At 57.9% G+C, this 14,203-nt stretch overlaps 1 protein-coding gene across 1 annotated transcript in view; it reads right to left on the bottom strand.

The window, feature by feature from the left end:
• LOC105473155 (dispatched RND transporter family member 3) overlaps window positions 1-14,203 on the bottom strand; it is a 57,614-nt gene that overhangs the window by 8,652 nt on the left and 34,759 nt on the right. Inside the window, exons 5-13 of the mRNA XM_011726791.2 lie at window positions 13,939-14,073; window positions 12,957-13,117; window positions 11,509-11,648; window positions 9,640-9,788; window positions 9,283-9,444; window positions 8,306-8,467; window positions 4,742-4,855; window positions 3,649-3,785; window positions 2,133-2,317 (exon numbers count right to left, since the gene is read on the bottom strand). Coding sequence (XP_011725093.2) covers window positions 2,133-2,317; window positions 3,649-3,785; window positions 4,742-4,855; window positions 8,306-8,467; window positions 9,283-9,444; window positions 9,640-9,788; window positions 11,509-11,648; window positions 12,957-13,117; window positions 13,939-14,073 — 1,345 coding nt within the window. The remainder of the gene's footprint in view (window positions 1-2,132; window positions 2,318-3,648; window positions 3,786-4,741; window positions 4,856-8,305; window positions 8,468-9,282; window positions 9,445-9,639; window positions 9,789-11,508; window positions 11,649-12,956; window positions 13,118-13,938; window positions 14,074-14,203) is intronic.

Here is a 14,203-nt window from a genome sequence, read left to right on the forward strand (position 1 = left end):
CAGAGACCACAGTCCCTGTGTCACCGAGCCCCATCAGAGACCACAGTCCCTGTGTCACCGAGCCCCGTCAGAGACCACAGTCCCCGTGTGTCACTGAGTTCCGTCAGAGACCACAGTCCCCGTGTCACTGAGTTCCATCAGAGACCACAGTCCCTGTGTGTCACCGAGCCCCGTCAGAGACCACAGTCCCTGTGTGTCACCGAGCCCCGTCAGAGACCACAGTCCCTGTGTGTCACCGAGCCCCGTCAGAGACCACAGTCCCTGTGTGTCACCGAGCCCCGTCAGAGACCACAGTCCCTGTGTGTCACCGAGCATGGCCTTGCACCACTGTTCTCCACCACAATGACAGTGGGACTATTTCTTTCAGAGCACGTATCATGGTTTGTAATGACATTGCTGTTTACTTGTTAGCTGCCTGTCTCCTGCTAGATGGCCCGAGGGCAGGAGTCACATCTGTCTTTGTCACTACTATATCCCTAGCACAGTGCCAGCACAGTTGGAGTCCACAGTTTGTTAAATCAGTGAACGGCGGAGGGAGGAGACCTTCAGCTAATATGGCCTCCACAGATAAATGGATATGGGGCTGTGTTTACAACACGGGGAAGGAAACCCCAGAAAAGGTGCCCCTGGATGGCATGGAGACCCCGAGAGCACAGAATGCGGCTTCTGACTTGGCATGTAGTGGGGGCCCAACTTCACACCGGGCGCTAGCAGGGACTGGGCCTGTGGCAAGTGAATACAACAGAGGCCCTCCCCTCACTCTCCTTCCAGTGGAAGGGGCAGGGGCATTAAATAAACATTTTCTGAATTAATGATGTATTTAGAGTGTGGGTGAGTGCCTTGTCAAGGAAGTGCGGCATGTACTCATTCATTCATTCAGCAAGCAGTTATTTGCACCTACTATGCCAGACACCGTGACAGGTGCTGGGGAGGCGGCACCAAAAGAGATGGCCAAGGTCCTACCACAGGATGCCTGTGTGCTCCCATGGGAGGACAGGTGACACTGCAGGTCAGCATGGTGGCAGGTGGCAGTGGGGCCAGGAGAGCAGTGGGTGATGTATGGAGAGAGGCTGGATGTGGTACTTGGGGAGGGACAGCCTCTCCCGAGAGGTGACTTTTGGACAGGGACTTGAATCTTGAGACGTTGTCTCGCACGTGAGGAGCTGGGGAAAGCATCCTAGGCAGAGGGAACAGCAAATGCAAAGGGCCTGGGATGGAAAGGGGCCTGGTATGCTACAGGGACAGCCAGGTGACCACTGCAACCCCTGAGGAGCTATCAAGGCAGGGAGCAGCTCCTGCGCCCGTCATCTTTGCCAATGTTCTGCACTCCCCAGCCCTGGGCAGAGACCCATCTGAGCAGGTGGGTGAAAATAGACAGCAGTTTTTTTTCTTTTTTTTTCCTTTTTCTGAGACAGAGTCTCGCTCTGTTGCCCAGGCTGGAGTGCAGAGGCACGATCTTGACTCACTGCAACCTCTGCCTCTGGGTTCAAGCGATTCTCCTGCCTCAGCCTCCTGAGTAGCTGGGACTACAGGCGCCCGCCACCATACCCAGCTAATTTTTTGTACTTTTAGTAGAGATGGGGTTTCACCGTGTTAGCCAGGATGGTCTTGATCTGCTGACCTTGTGATCTGCCCACCTCGGCCTCCCAAAGTGCTGGGATTACAGGTATGAGCCACCGCACCTGGCCAGAGGTTCCTTAAAGGGGTCTGCTGGCATCCCTCAGGGCCAGGTGCGGTGGCTCATGCCTGTAATCCCAGAACTTTGGGAGGCCAAGGCATGTGAATCACCTGAGCTCAGGAGTTTGAGACCAGCCTGGCCAACATGGCAAAACCCCGTCTTTACTAAAAATACAAAAATTAAGCAGGTGTGGTGGTGCACGCCTGTAGTCCCAGCTACTCGGGAGGTTGAGGCAGCAGAATCACTTGAACCTGGGAGGCAGAGGTTACAGTGAGCCAAGACTGTGTTACTGCACTCCAGCCTGGGCAACAGAGTAAGACTCTGTCTCAAAAAAAAAAAAAAAAAAAAAAAAAAAAGAGGGCCTGCTGGCATCCCCTATGTGAAAAGAGAGAGAAAAGAGAGAAAAGAAGCAGCCGGGCTGATGGGCACCGGCTTGTCTGCCAGGCTTTGTTACCGGGTGTGCTGCTGCTCCTTGGTGGCCACGTAGAAGCTGAAGTCAAACTTCCAGCCCCGCTTGGCATCACAGGCCAAGGTCGTCAGCATCCACTTGCAGGAGGGGCTCGCCGCCTGGAGCAGCCCTACTGTAGACATACAAGCGGTCAGCTTCTTGGTGAAGTTACCAAAAGGCGCTCTATACACCTAAGCAGTGGGTTGACAGAGACAAGACATGTGACTCGGGGGGGCTGCCTCAGCCTGGGCCAGCCTCAGGCTCCGTCCCCTCCCTCCTCGGCATAGTTCACCCCATCCCAGTCCTCGGAGTCGGGGACAGAGCCCTGGGCAGAGGCTTGGGAGGCCTGGGTTTGAGTTCAGTGCTTCGGCAAATCCTTTCCTCCTCTGAGCCTCGTTTCTTCCCTCAACGATCGTTCACTGAGTGTCTGTGCCATACCAGGCACTGCGTCAGGCTCTGAGGGGCACGGTCCCTACCCTTGTGGAGCTGGCAATGATGATGGCTTCCAAGAATAAGGAAGATAAGACAGGATAAATGGCAGGGAGAGGAGGACAAGGCGAGAAAGGCGCCGGGGCAGGGCTCTGTGGGGCCCCACAGGGGTGCCGAGACCTGAACGAGCACCAAGGAGTCAGCCACACACGAAGTCGAAGGAAAAGCTTTTCAGGCAGTGGGAACGGCACACGCAGAGGCTTAGAGGCAGGAAAAGCCTCAGAGACCTCATCTTCCAAATGGAAATATAAATCCTGAACAAACAAATTGGCACGTGTCCCTGTCACCATGGAGGGTGTACCATGTTAAAGAAACACGAATGAGCCTGGGCAACACAGAGAGACCCCGTACCTACAAAAAATAAAAGACAAAACTAGCTCGTGTGGTGGTGTGTGCCCGTGGTCACAGCTACTCAGGAGGCTGACGAGAGAGGCTCGCTTGAGTCCAGGAGGTCGAGGCTGCAGTGAGCTATGATCACGCTACTGCGCTCCAGCCTGGGTGACGGTGCAAGCCCCTGTCCTCCCCACAACCCTCCCAAAAAAAGAAAAAGAAAAGAAACAAATGACCCCCACGAAGGGGAAAACTCAAGTGTGGGCCTGGGGACTCCTTTCTGCGGTGCTGGAGCAGCTACCAAGGACAGCAAGATTCCTGGCCGCCACTGCCCGAGGAGGGACTGTACCCAGGCGTTCTGCACTGCACAGGCCTCACCTCACACACCTCCAACAATGCTGGCTGGTGCTTGTCACATCCCCATGTCACGGATGAAGAAACTGAGGCTCAGAGAGTAAGCAATCTGCCCAAAGACACACAGTTAATAAATGGCAGAGCCACGATTTGAATCCAGGCCTGGCTGACTCAGAAGCCCATGCTGCCACCACTTGGCAGGTTCCTGTCACAGACAAGGCTGGTTTGGGGCAGGGGGGTCTTCATCCTCAAAGCTGCTTCTCCCTATGTGGCCAGTGCCCACCAGTGTGGCCCTGAGGGCCCCCCGCCCCCAGTGGTGGTGGCTCGCTTCACGATAGCCCAGGCTCACCTGGAAGGAGGGCACCTCTCCATCCCCAGGCGACACAGCCTGCCAAGGAGCAGGCAGGCTGGCATTGAGGGAGAGCCTGTAGACAGCGGGGTGGCCTTGACTCTTCACTTTAGAGATGTACACGGTGCCCAGGAAATCTATGGACAAATAAAGGATGAAAGAGAGGTGAACTTGACCTTGACTGGCTTCTCCTGACCCTGGAGCAGCCCACCCTCAGCTCTGTCGACTAATGAGCTCAGTCCTGGCCTTGGGCTCATCTCAAAATGCTGGCTGTGCCCCTCTCTACTGGACCAGGCCCATGGCAATAATAGTGGGGGAGGTGGTGGGCACAGGATGGGGTGGCAGGGATGGTGGGGGAGGTGGTGGGCACAGGATGGGGTGGGAGGGGTGGTGGGGGAGGTGGTGGGCACAGGGATGGGGTGGCAGGGATGGTGGGGGAGGTGGTGGGCACTGGATGGGGTGGGAGGGATGGTGGGGGAGGTGTTGGGCACAGGATGGGGTGGGAGGGATGGTGGGAGAGGTGGTGGGCACTGGGATGGGGTGGGAGGGATGGTGGGGGAGGTGGTGGGCACAGGGATGGGGTGGCCCAGATAGCGGAGGTGACAGTGATGAAGGGCATCCTGGTGAAGGTGTGCCAGTGATGGTTCAGGGCTGGTGCTGGGAGTGACAGTGGTAGGACAGAGGTGGTGACAGTGCCATAGGGTGACAGGGACAGACAGAGCTGCCTGATGGGGGATTCATTCCCCCAGTACACTTCCCAGCACCCACCTCTGAGGGAAACTCCAGCAGGGATAAGCCAGTGTTCGGGGCCCGGGACGCCTGCCTCTGCCCCTGGACACTCAGGATGGCTTTGGTGCACAGGTAGGGCTTAGGGGGCACCACAGACCAGGGTGTCGCGGGAGCCTACTGTCCTGGTAGGATGGCAGGTGAGGGCCCCAAATTCACCCCCCATCCCCAGCTCCTCTGCAGTGACCAGGAACACAGAGTGTCCATCTTGAAGTAGAATCCAGAAGGAATTTTATCTGCTCCCCTTACAGGACCCCCAACCCTAGCACCAGGGAGGATTTCCCCACCCTCCACCCCCCGTGCTCACCCTGCAGGGTGGCCTCAGGCCGGCTGGCCCAGGGAACCCCCGAGCCTCGCCTCTTCTTCTCCAGGGACGTCCGGATGTTGTTCTGCAGGCTGTGGGGCTTCTCCTGGAACAGACCTGCCCCGCAACGCCACGTCAAGGACAGCAGGACAGCAGGGCATCCCGGGCTGGGCCCGATGGGCAGAGGCAGGAGGCTGGGATCTGACACAGTCTCAGGAACTGGGGCCCAGGGACTGGAGGGGGTGGGTGTGTGGGGGTCAGAAACTAGGAAGAACTTTTAAAAAATCAAATACCAAACTTTTAGGAATTTTAGGCCCAGAGAAAGGCACCATCAGCCTGCCCAGAGAAAAACACTGAAACGCTCCCTGCTCACCCTCTCTGTGCCACTCTGCCCCCTGCTCGCCCTCTCTGTGCCACTCTGCCCCCTGCTCGCCCTCTCTGTGCCACTCTGCCCCCTGCTCGCCCTCTCTGTGCCACTCTGCCCCCTGCTCGCCCTCTCTGTGCCACTCTGCCCCCTGCTCGCCCTCTCTGTGCCACTCTGCCCCCTGCTCGCCCTCTCTGTGCCACTCTGCCCCCTGCTCGCCCTCTTTGTGCCACTCTGCCCCTGCTCGCCCTTTCTGTGCCACTCTGCCCCTGCTCGCCCCCTCTGTGCCACTCTGCCCCTGCTCGCCCTCTCTGTGCCACTCTGTCCCCTGCTCGCCCTCTCTGTGCCACTCTGCCCCCTGCTCACCCTCTCTGTGCCACTCTGCCCCCTGCTTGCCCTCTCTGTGCCACTCTGCCCCCTGCTCGCCCTCTCTGTGCCACTCTGCCTCCTCTGTTGGATAGGGATGATACCACACTTCCCTTGGGGGTGGGACATCACATCCTCTGCATCCAATTAACAGGAGTGACTGTTAGGGTGACCCAAGGTCATCAGCTGGCAAACATGTTGGGAGACATATATGCCCGTTTTGCTTCAAGCATTGTGTGTTAGCCCTTTGGGTTTTTAAAATTAGAAATGAGAGAACTGCACCTTCAAAGTTTTAATCCTCACAGCCATCCTGAGGCTGTTCCCATGGACCCCACTTGATGGAGTGGAAAGCAGAGGTGAAGGGACCTGCCCAGAGAGGGACTTGCCTCCCCATTGGGGTCTGGCCTTGCCTGCCCCTTGTAAAGCCGAAGCACTCTGCTGCACTCTGAAGGGGTCCCTCTAAAAGGCAGTTCTCAGAGGAAGAGGTACAGGGAGCAGGGGCTGGGCTCTGGCTGGGGTCCTGGCTGGGGTCTGGCTGGGGTCCTGGCTGAAGTCCTGGCTGGGCTCAGGCTGGGCTGTGGTTGGGGTGCTGGCTGGGCTGTGGCTGGGGTCCTGGCTGGGGTGCTGGCTGGGGTGCTGGCTAGGGTCCTGGCTGGGCTGTGGCTGGGGTGCTGGTTGGGGTCCTGGCTGGACTCTGGCTGGGGTCCTGGTTGGGCTCTGGCTGGGGTGCTGGCTGGTGTCCTGGCTGGACTGTGGCTGGGGTCCTGGCTGGGCTCTGGCTGGGGTCCTGGCTGGGCTCTGGCTGGGCTCTGGCTGGGCTCTGGCCTGGTCTTGGCCCCAGATGTTGTCAGGGAGCTTTGGGGTTTGTCCATCTGTGGAAGGGGAGCAGGCCCTTTGGGCAGGCCGGAGGCCTGTGGTGGCGGTGATGATCAGGAGCAATGCCACGTCCTGGCAGTTGGGGAGAGGAGCTGGGGACGTGGCCGGGGCTGGCTCCGAGGTGCGAGGGGCTCTTCCGGTGCCTCTCAGAGCTGCAGTGGATTATCACACATTTGGCTGCCATTGCCAAGGGGAAGGCTAGGTTAATCTCAGCACTGCCCTAATTAAATAAAGGCAATTACAGCAGCCAGCAGATCCGCTCCTGTGAGCTGGAAGCTCTCACCCAGGCATCTTCTCATTTGGTTTCTAACTGCCCTGGCAAAGTGAGATGACCTTGAGTTGACTTTGCCTGCCCCCACCCTGCTCCCCCTCTGTAAAACGCCGCCTGGGCCAGCTACCTCAAAATCAAGGAGCCATCTCTATCTTCCCTCCTGGCTCATTCCCAACTCTCACTCCGTCACCAAGTCCTAAGGAAACCGCCTCCTAAAAACCTCTTGACTCCACCACCGCTGCCGTCAGCATGCTGGTCCCAGTGCCACCAACTCTCCTCTAGAATACCCCACCAGCCTCCTACCCAGCCTCCCAGCCAGCTTCCACCCCAGTGCCCCAATCACCTCCACACAGCACCTGGGAGACTCCATCACCCCGATTCTCCACTTAAACCACGTGACTAGTTTCCAGTGACAATTAGAATAAAATCCAGACCCCTCACTTCAGCCCACCTGCCCTATCCCAGTCCACTGGGCCAGCCTAGCTCCTGCAACTGCCTCTCTCAAATGTGGCCTTGGTCTTTCCCACCTCTGGTGCTCTCCTCTGCCTAGACTCCTCCCTCCTCTCCCCTCCCTGCCTGGCTAACCCCACCCCTTCCCTCCTCTCCCCTCCTCACCAGGCTAACCTCTCCTCTTCCTCCCTCTCCCCTCCCAGCCTAGCTAACCCCTTCCCTCCTCTCCCCTCCCTGCCTGGCTAACCCCACCCCTTCCCTCCTCTCCCCTCCTCACCAGGCTAACCTCTCCTCTTCCTCCCTCTCCCCTCCCAGCCTAGCTAACCCCTTCCCCGCTCTCCCCTCCCAGCCTGGCTAACCCCACCCCTTCCCTCCTCTCCCCTCCTCACCTGGCTAACTCCTCTTCTTCCCTCTTCTCCCCTCCCAGCCTGGCTAACCCCTTCCCCCCCTCCCCTCCCAGCCTGGCTAACCCCACCCCTTCCCTCCTCTCCCCTCCTCACCTGGCCAACTCCTCCTCTTCCCTCTTCTCCCCTCCCAGCCTGGCTAACCCCTTCCCTCCTCTCCCCTCCCAGCCTGGCTAACCCCACCCCACCCCTTCCCTCCTCTCCCCTCCTCACCTGGCTAACCCCTCCTCTTCTCTCCTCTCCCCTCCTCACCTGGCTAACTTCTCCTCTTCCCTCCTCTCCCCTCCCAGCCTGGCTAACCCCTTCTCTCCTCTCCCCTCCTCATCTGGCTAACCCCTCCTCTTCCCTCCTTTCCTCTCCCAGCTTGGCTAACCCCACCCCTTCCCTCTTCTCCCCTCCCTACCTGGTTAACTCCTCTTCTTCTCTCCTCTCCCCTCCCAGCCTGGCTAACTCCTTCCCATTCTTGTGAGTTTTGGCCTAGACGTTACTTCCTCCAGGAAGCCTTCCATGATATGGGCCTCTAAGACACCCTAGTCTTCCTCCACCAAAGCTCAGATCTACTATTACACTGACTAGTCTCTAGAGCTGGAATGTGAGCTCCCTGAGCTTGGGAAGCCTGTGCCGCCTGCCCACTGTACCTCCCCAGAGCCAGCATCCAGCAGGCACCCAGCAAGCATCTGTTGAATGAATTGTGGGAACACGGGGGCTCATCGGTGAGTGGGATTTGCCTGAGGTCAGGCATTGATGGGGAGCCTGGATCCTGCATCTGTCAGACCAACAGCCTTTGGGACCCAGACACCTGAGCGGGCCAGGGACGGCCTGGCTGGAAGCCTCACCTGAACAGGTGATGCAGGAGATGCCCTCGGCGCTCAGGTTATACTTGAGGTCCAGCAGCACCTGGATGTTGGTATCAGGCCGGAAAAGGAGCGGGGCCCGACTGGCGGGGCGGAGCCGGCTGGCGAACACCAGGGACAGGATGAGGATGGAGACGAACAGCCCTGTGAGGAGATGGCGCTACACCAGGCGGGGCTGGGCCCAGCTGGTCCATTCCCAGCGGAGCTCCCAAGTGCCAGGAGACAGCTGCTTTGGTTGTGGTGGAGGTGGGGGGGGGTGTCCTAAGGGCGTGGGGGAAGGCCCTGCATGCCAGTCCGTGGGCACAGCTTACTGGGGATGGTCCTCCAGGGCCAGGGATCAGTTGCTTTGTGGTGTCCCGTGGGGTTTGACTATAAGCTATAATCTAACACTGCTGGACAAGAAGCGGCCGCCACCTAAGAGTACCTCATAGTTTATGAAGAGCTGGTGCACTACTTGATCTCACACAACCCTGAAATCCTGTTGAAGATGACAATAATAATAGCACTTAACATTCGCAGAGCACTTACTACATGCCACGTGCTGGGCTGAGGTCTTTATACATACTGTCCAACTACAGCTGCCTTCCTAGCCACCGTTCTCATCCTCAATTACAGAATAGGAACTGAGCGTTAAACAGACTGCAATAGCCAAATTCACACAGCGAGGACGCGGCCAAACTGGGACTCAGACTCAAGTGGGTCTAACTCCAGGGCCCATGCGTGGCATGCTCTGTGCTACTGCCCAGTGTGAGTGGCTGGCACACAGCAGGGGCCAATGAGCAACAGCCGCCCGTGACCAGCTTCATTCTGCACAGGAAGGAGCGGGGCGGGTTGGAGAGGGAGAGACCCCAGCCCAGGCCTCTGCCCTGGGGCATCTGCGAGAGGGGGTGGGCTCCCAGTTCCTGTGTGTTTTGGGGGTGGAGCTGCGAGACAGGGGGAGGGGCAGAGGGCCCACTTACCCACAATCACCCAGCGGCTCTTGACGGCTGACCACAGGACCCAGTGGTGCAGCAGCTCCTGCAGCTGCACAATGAGCTGGCCGCGGCTGCCCGTGTTGGAGGCTGGCTGCAGACCTTCAGGGGACACAGACACCAGGGACACGTCTCCCAGCTCCAGTGACACTGCCAGGGCAGAGCAGTGGCCCGTCAAAGCCTGAGTCAAAGCCCACTGTGGTCCATGCTCGTTTCCAGGGAAGCCCAGATGCCTGGTGAGGAAGCCCGCAGGCCTCAGGACCAACTTATCAAGCGTTACTCCCCGGGCAGAGGCAGCGCTGGGTCTCGCTGGGGTCAGCAGGGCAGGCCTGTGCCAGCTCTCACCTGGCTCTTCCTCGACCTCCAGCAAGGGGATGTCATCGTCCAGGTAGGGTATGGGACCCTGGGCGGGGCTGCCTCCAACCTGCTCGGGAGCGGCAAACACGTCTCCAGGGAAGTGCAGGGAGCTCTTGCGGCCGCAATTCTGGTGGCAGCTGTGGAGAGAGTAGGGGACAGCGGTGAGCCAGAGGGTCCTGGGTACCCAGGGAGAGGGGGGCAGGGCCCTGAGGATCAGATGAACCCAGGTATCACAGTGCTGCTGACGTCACACACAGGATGAGCACCCCAGACTTCTGGGAGCTGGTCACCTGGTTTCTTTCTAGTATCGTCTACCCCAGGGCCCTCAGGTGCCAGTCTTCCTCCAGAGAGACAAATGGGGACAGCAGACATTACCCAGCAAGAGGGGATGACAACACACAGTGGCCCAGGCACTAAGGTGACCAAATCAGGGGACTCATTCCTCTGCTGCTGTGTGGCCCAGGGGCTCTGCCACCAACTTAATACGCAGGGGAGCCAGGAGGAGGGAGCAGGGCAGGGCTGAGGGTGTAGCTGCATGGCCGAGGTCTCAGCTGGAGTGAACACATGAGACACACGGCTCACCCTAGGGACTGGGCACCAGAATAATCCTCATGGCTGATATGAGCGCTGTGTGTGTGGCTAATAGCACTGCCACGTGCCAGCAGTGAGCTGGGAGCCCTGCGTGGATTATCTCACTTAATCCTCATGAGACTCACACACAGGGATCACAGCTGTTTCATAGAAAAGGAAACTGAGATGCAGAGGTGAAGTCACCTGCCCAGGGTTCCACGGCTGCCGAGGGAGGAGGTGAGGCTTGGAGCCCACGTCTGATTGACAGGGAACATGACCGCGCCCAATAGGACCACTGGGGAGACAGCCCCAGGCGGGGCGGCGGCAGAGCGGGGGCTTATTTGGTATCTCTGTAGAGATCAGAAAAAGGTGCCTTTTCCCCACAACGCTGCTTCTATGACATGAAACTGTCATGGAAAACAGTCAAATCTGAGCGCCCATGGTACAGAGAATAGTGTCTCTGCCAGGGTACCCGTGTGCAGTGCCATCCCGCACCACCACAGCAGAGTCCTGAAGGGAGAGGATGTGAGTGGGGAGAGCTGAGGAGTCCTGCCTCAGGCCCAAGTCTAAGCTCCTCGCTGGGCCCTCCTCTCCCTCCAGCCCCTCCGGGGCTCACCATGGGCAAGTGGACATTGCTGACCACCACTGGCCAAGGCCTTTATCACAATGAGTGAGCGCTGTTCCGAGCCCAGAGCCCCTCCATCCTCCCAGCCCCAGGCAGCCACCCAGGCTTGATTCAACTCCACCACCATCCCCCTCCATCTTCCCAACCACCAGGCCCACAAGACCTTTCCCCCTAAACCTCCAGCAGCAACTCTGAACTGACCCGTTCAACTCTGCACACGGCTCACTACATCTACAGACGAGAACCTGAGGACACTCAACATGGTGGCTGAGAGCATGGGCTCTGGAGGCAGAGTTCTTGGGTTTAAATCCAGGTTCTACTGCCTACTAAATGGGTGACCTTGAAAAAGCTACCGAACCTCCCTGAGCCATTGTTTTCTCATCTGCAGAATGGGCACAGCAAGAGAACCCTGCTCCCAGGGTTCTTTGGGAAGTGAATGGTGATGTCATCAGATCTTGGACCAAAGTGCTTTGCTCACTTCCTGGTGACACTGGTGACTCCAAATTGCAATTATTGGATGGAAGTATCTTCTCCTTCCCTGTTCCCTGCCTAGCACAGGACTGGGCATACAGAAGGCTTTTGGAAGAGAGGGTGGTACGCTGCGTGGCTCATAGAGGCCTGTTGTGGATATCTTGCTTGGGAAGAGGCCCCGCCTGACTTACCTGGTCTGGCAGGAGCTCTCCAGCGGTGCCAGGTAGAGGCTCCAGAGGCCCAGGGCTGCAGGCATGGTGACAAGCACGGCCAGCCAGCAGCAGGACACGATGAGAGACATGAACAGGCCAAAGTCGTGGACGGCTGGGATCTGGTGATGGAAAGGAAGAGAGGGATGTGGGGCTGGCTGGACCTGGAATCAGTGGGCCTGGGTGCCCCCCTGCAGCCAGAGACACTCAGGATCCCAGATCCGGCCCAGACTGAGGCAGTAGGAGGTGGCCCAGGCTGCCAGAATGCCAACCACCAGCCTCACTGGTGGTGACACCAAGGGCTGGTATCAGGGGACAGGGGACACAGCAGCACAGGAAGGATTCACACCTCGAGTGGAGGCTCTTGTCTATCTGCAGCCCACTGCCCGGAACAGAGCCTGGCACAGAGGCAGTGGTCAGTAGCTGTCATTACGTGAATGAATGGGGGACAGAGGAAGACACATCCCGTTGGACCAAGCCATGTGCTAGTGGGGAGAGGGAGGGAGAGAATTCTGCCACATGAAGGAGGCAGGGACCCTGGGGACTAGGAGCAATGGGTATGTTCCAGAAGTACGACAGGGACCACACAGGGAGGTGCTAGTTGGAAGGAAGCTGTAACCACCAACAGAGCAGCCTGCACTCTGTGAAACACTTTCACCATCATCCTCGCATCTCAGTCCCTGGATAATCCACACATGAGGAAAGCAAGGCTCAGAGAGGTCACACAGCCTGCCCAAGGTCACACAGCAGAAGCTGAACCCAGTTCTGCCTACCTTCCAGAAGTGATTTCTCTAGAAGGACCTGGATAATCCTAAAGCATCTACTGGTTTCCAGAGGGACTACTCAGCCCAGGTCATAAAGTCTCTCAAAGACTTGGGCCAATTCACTGTCTTCCCACACCAAGAACCCAGCCTGGGCTCAATGCCTTCTCCTAAGCCCCACTCAGAGGCAGCAAGAGGAAGTCAGCGCGAGGGAGGAAAACGCAGCCAGAAGCAGGCAGAGCAGGAATGGCCGTGGACTTGGTCAGGCTTCTCACTTATCTGCTGTGTGATCCTGAGGAAGCCACTTTACCTCTCAAGGGTCAAGATTTTTTTGGAAAATAGGATGGTAATGGTACCTTTGTCAATTACCATGGTAATGAAGATAAATGAGAAAGAGCTTTGGAAACTGCCAAATGTTCTCCAGGGTAGAGGTTGGATTACTACTACTGAGGGTCCCTAATAAATGCCGTCTGGATTATTATAACATTCACACTTGTTAAGTTTGGGTAATGGGTGATTCGTGACAAAAATGAACTCTAGAGATGAGGCAAGTACCTTGAGGTGAAGGCTATATGGCCACTCAAGCGGTGGTGGGAAGAACAGAGATCAGGGCCTAGGTATGCACGGGCGGGTGGGAGGCCAGGACAGGAATGGAGGGCAGGTCCGCACCTGGGAGAAGACGTTAGCTGCGTAGGCGGCTGCCGTGGTCAGGGAGGTGAAGAAGGTGGCCTTGCCTGCAGTTTGGACGGTGTGGATCATGCGCAGCTGTGGGTCTTCCAGGTGGGTGGCCTGGCGGTAGGTGTTGATGAACACAAAGACGTCGTCCACACCTGTGGGAGGGAGTCCCGGGCCAGGCTCAGCATCATTCTGCTATCTCCAGGATCAGGCCCAACCTGGCCCTAGACCAAGTCTGAGTCGCCTCCTGGGAGGTCAGACTGCAGGAGTCCTGCTTCTCAGCTTAGAGTGTGGAAAGACCCCTCTGACTAGCTCCTCCCACCAAGAGTTCAAGCTCCACCCACCACACTCCTTGACCCCAACCTCACCCAGAGCTAGGTACCTTCTCCCACATCCTGGCCTCCTTCCCATACTTCCTGGGCCTTTCCCACCATCCTCACTTCCATCCAGCAAACCTTCCTGCTCTCTCCACTCACCCTATGCCAAGGATCTGCCCACCACCCACATTCTTTTTGTTTGTTTGTTTGTTTTTGAGCTGGAGTCTTGCTCAGTCGCCCAGGCTGGAGTGCAGTGGCGCCATCTCAGCTCATTGCAAGCTCCGCCTCCCAGGTTCACACCATTCTCCTGCCTCAGCCTCCCAAGCAGCTGGAACTACAGGCGCCTGCCACCATACCCGGCTAATTTTTTTTTTTTGTATTTTGAGTAGAGACGGGATTTCACCATGTTAGCCAGGATGGTCTCGATCTCCTGAACTCGTGATCCACCCACCTCGGCCTCCCAAAGTGCTGGGATTACAGGTGTGAGCCACCGCGCCTGGCCCACCACCCACATTCTAAGCCCACACTCCAAGGCTCTAGGCCTCAGCAGGAGCTGTGTAGAGCCCCCAGGAAAGCCAGGCTTTGTATCCAGGGAGAAAGGGGATGCGGCAGACTTCCCATGTGGGAGGTGCACTGCCATGGCAACAGAGACGACTCACCAATGCCCACGATCACGAAGGCGGCCACCCCATTCAGGATGCCCAAGTACTGGATACCAAAGACCACGTGGTACAGGAAGAGGGCCACCAGGCAGCTGAGACCAATGCTGGCAATCCCGAAGAAGGACAGGAACACTGGGCAGGGTAAGAGGCACGAGGGAGAAGGTGGGGGGACCCTCATGGGACACAAGCCCCATTAGAGTCCCTGACCTCAGCTGGGTCCTGTCTCTTCCCCTCAACCCTGGGCACCATTCATGACTCTGTT

This window comes from Macaca nemestrina, chromosome 1 (genome assembly GCF_043159975.1).
Source record: "Macaca nemestrina isolate mMacNem1 chromosome 1, mMacNem.hap1, whole genome shotgun sequence".
NCBI classification, from domain to species: Eukaryota; Metazoa; Chordata; class Mammalia; order Primates; family Cercopithecidae; genus Macaca; species Macaca nemestrina.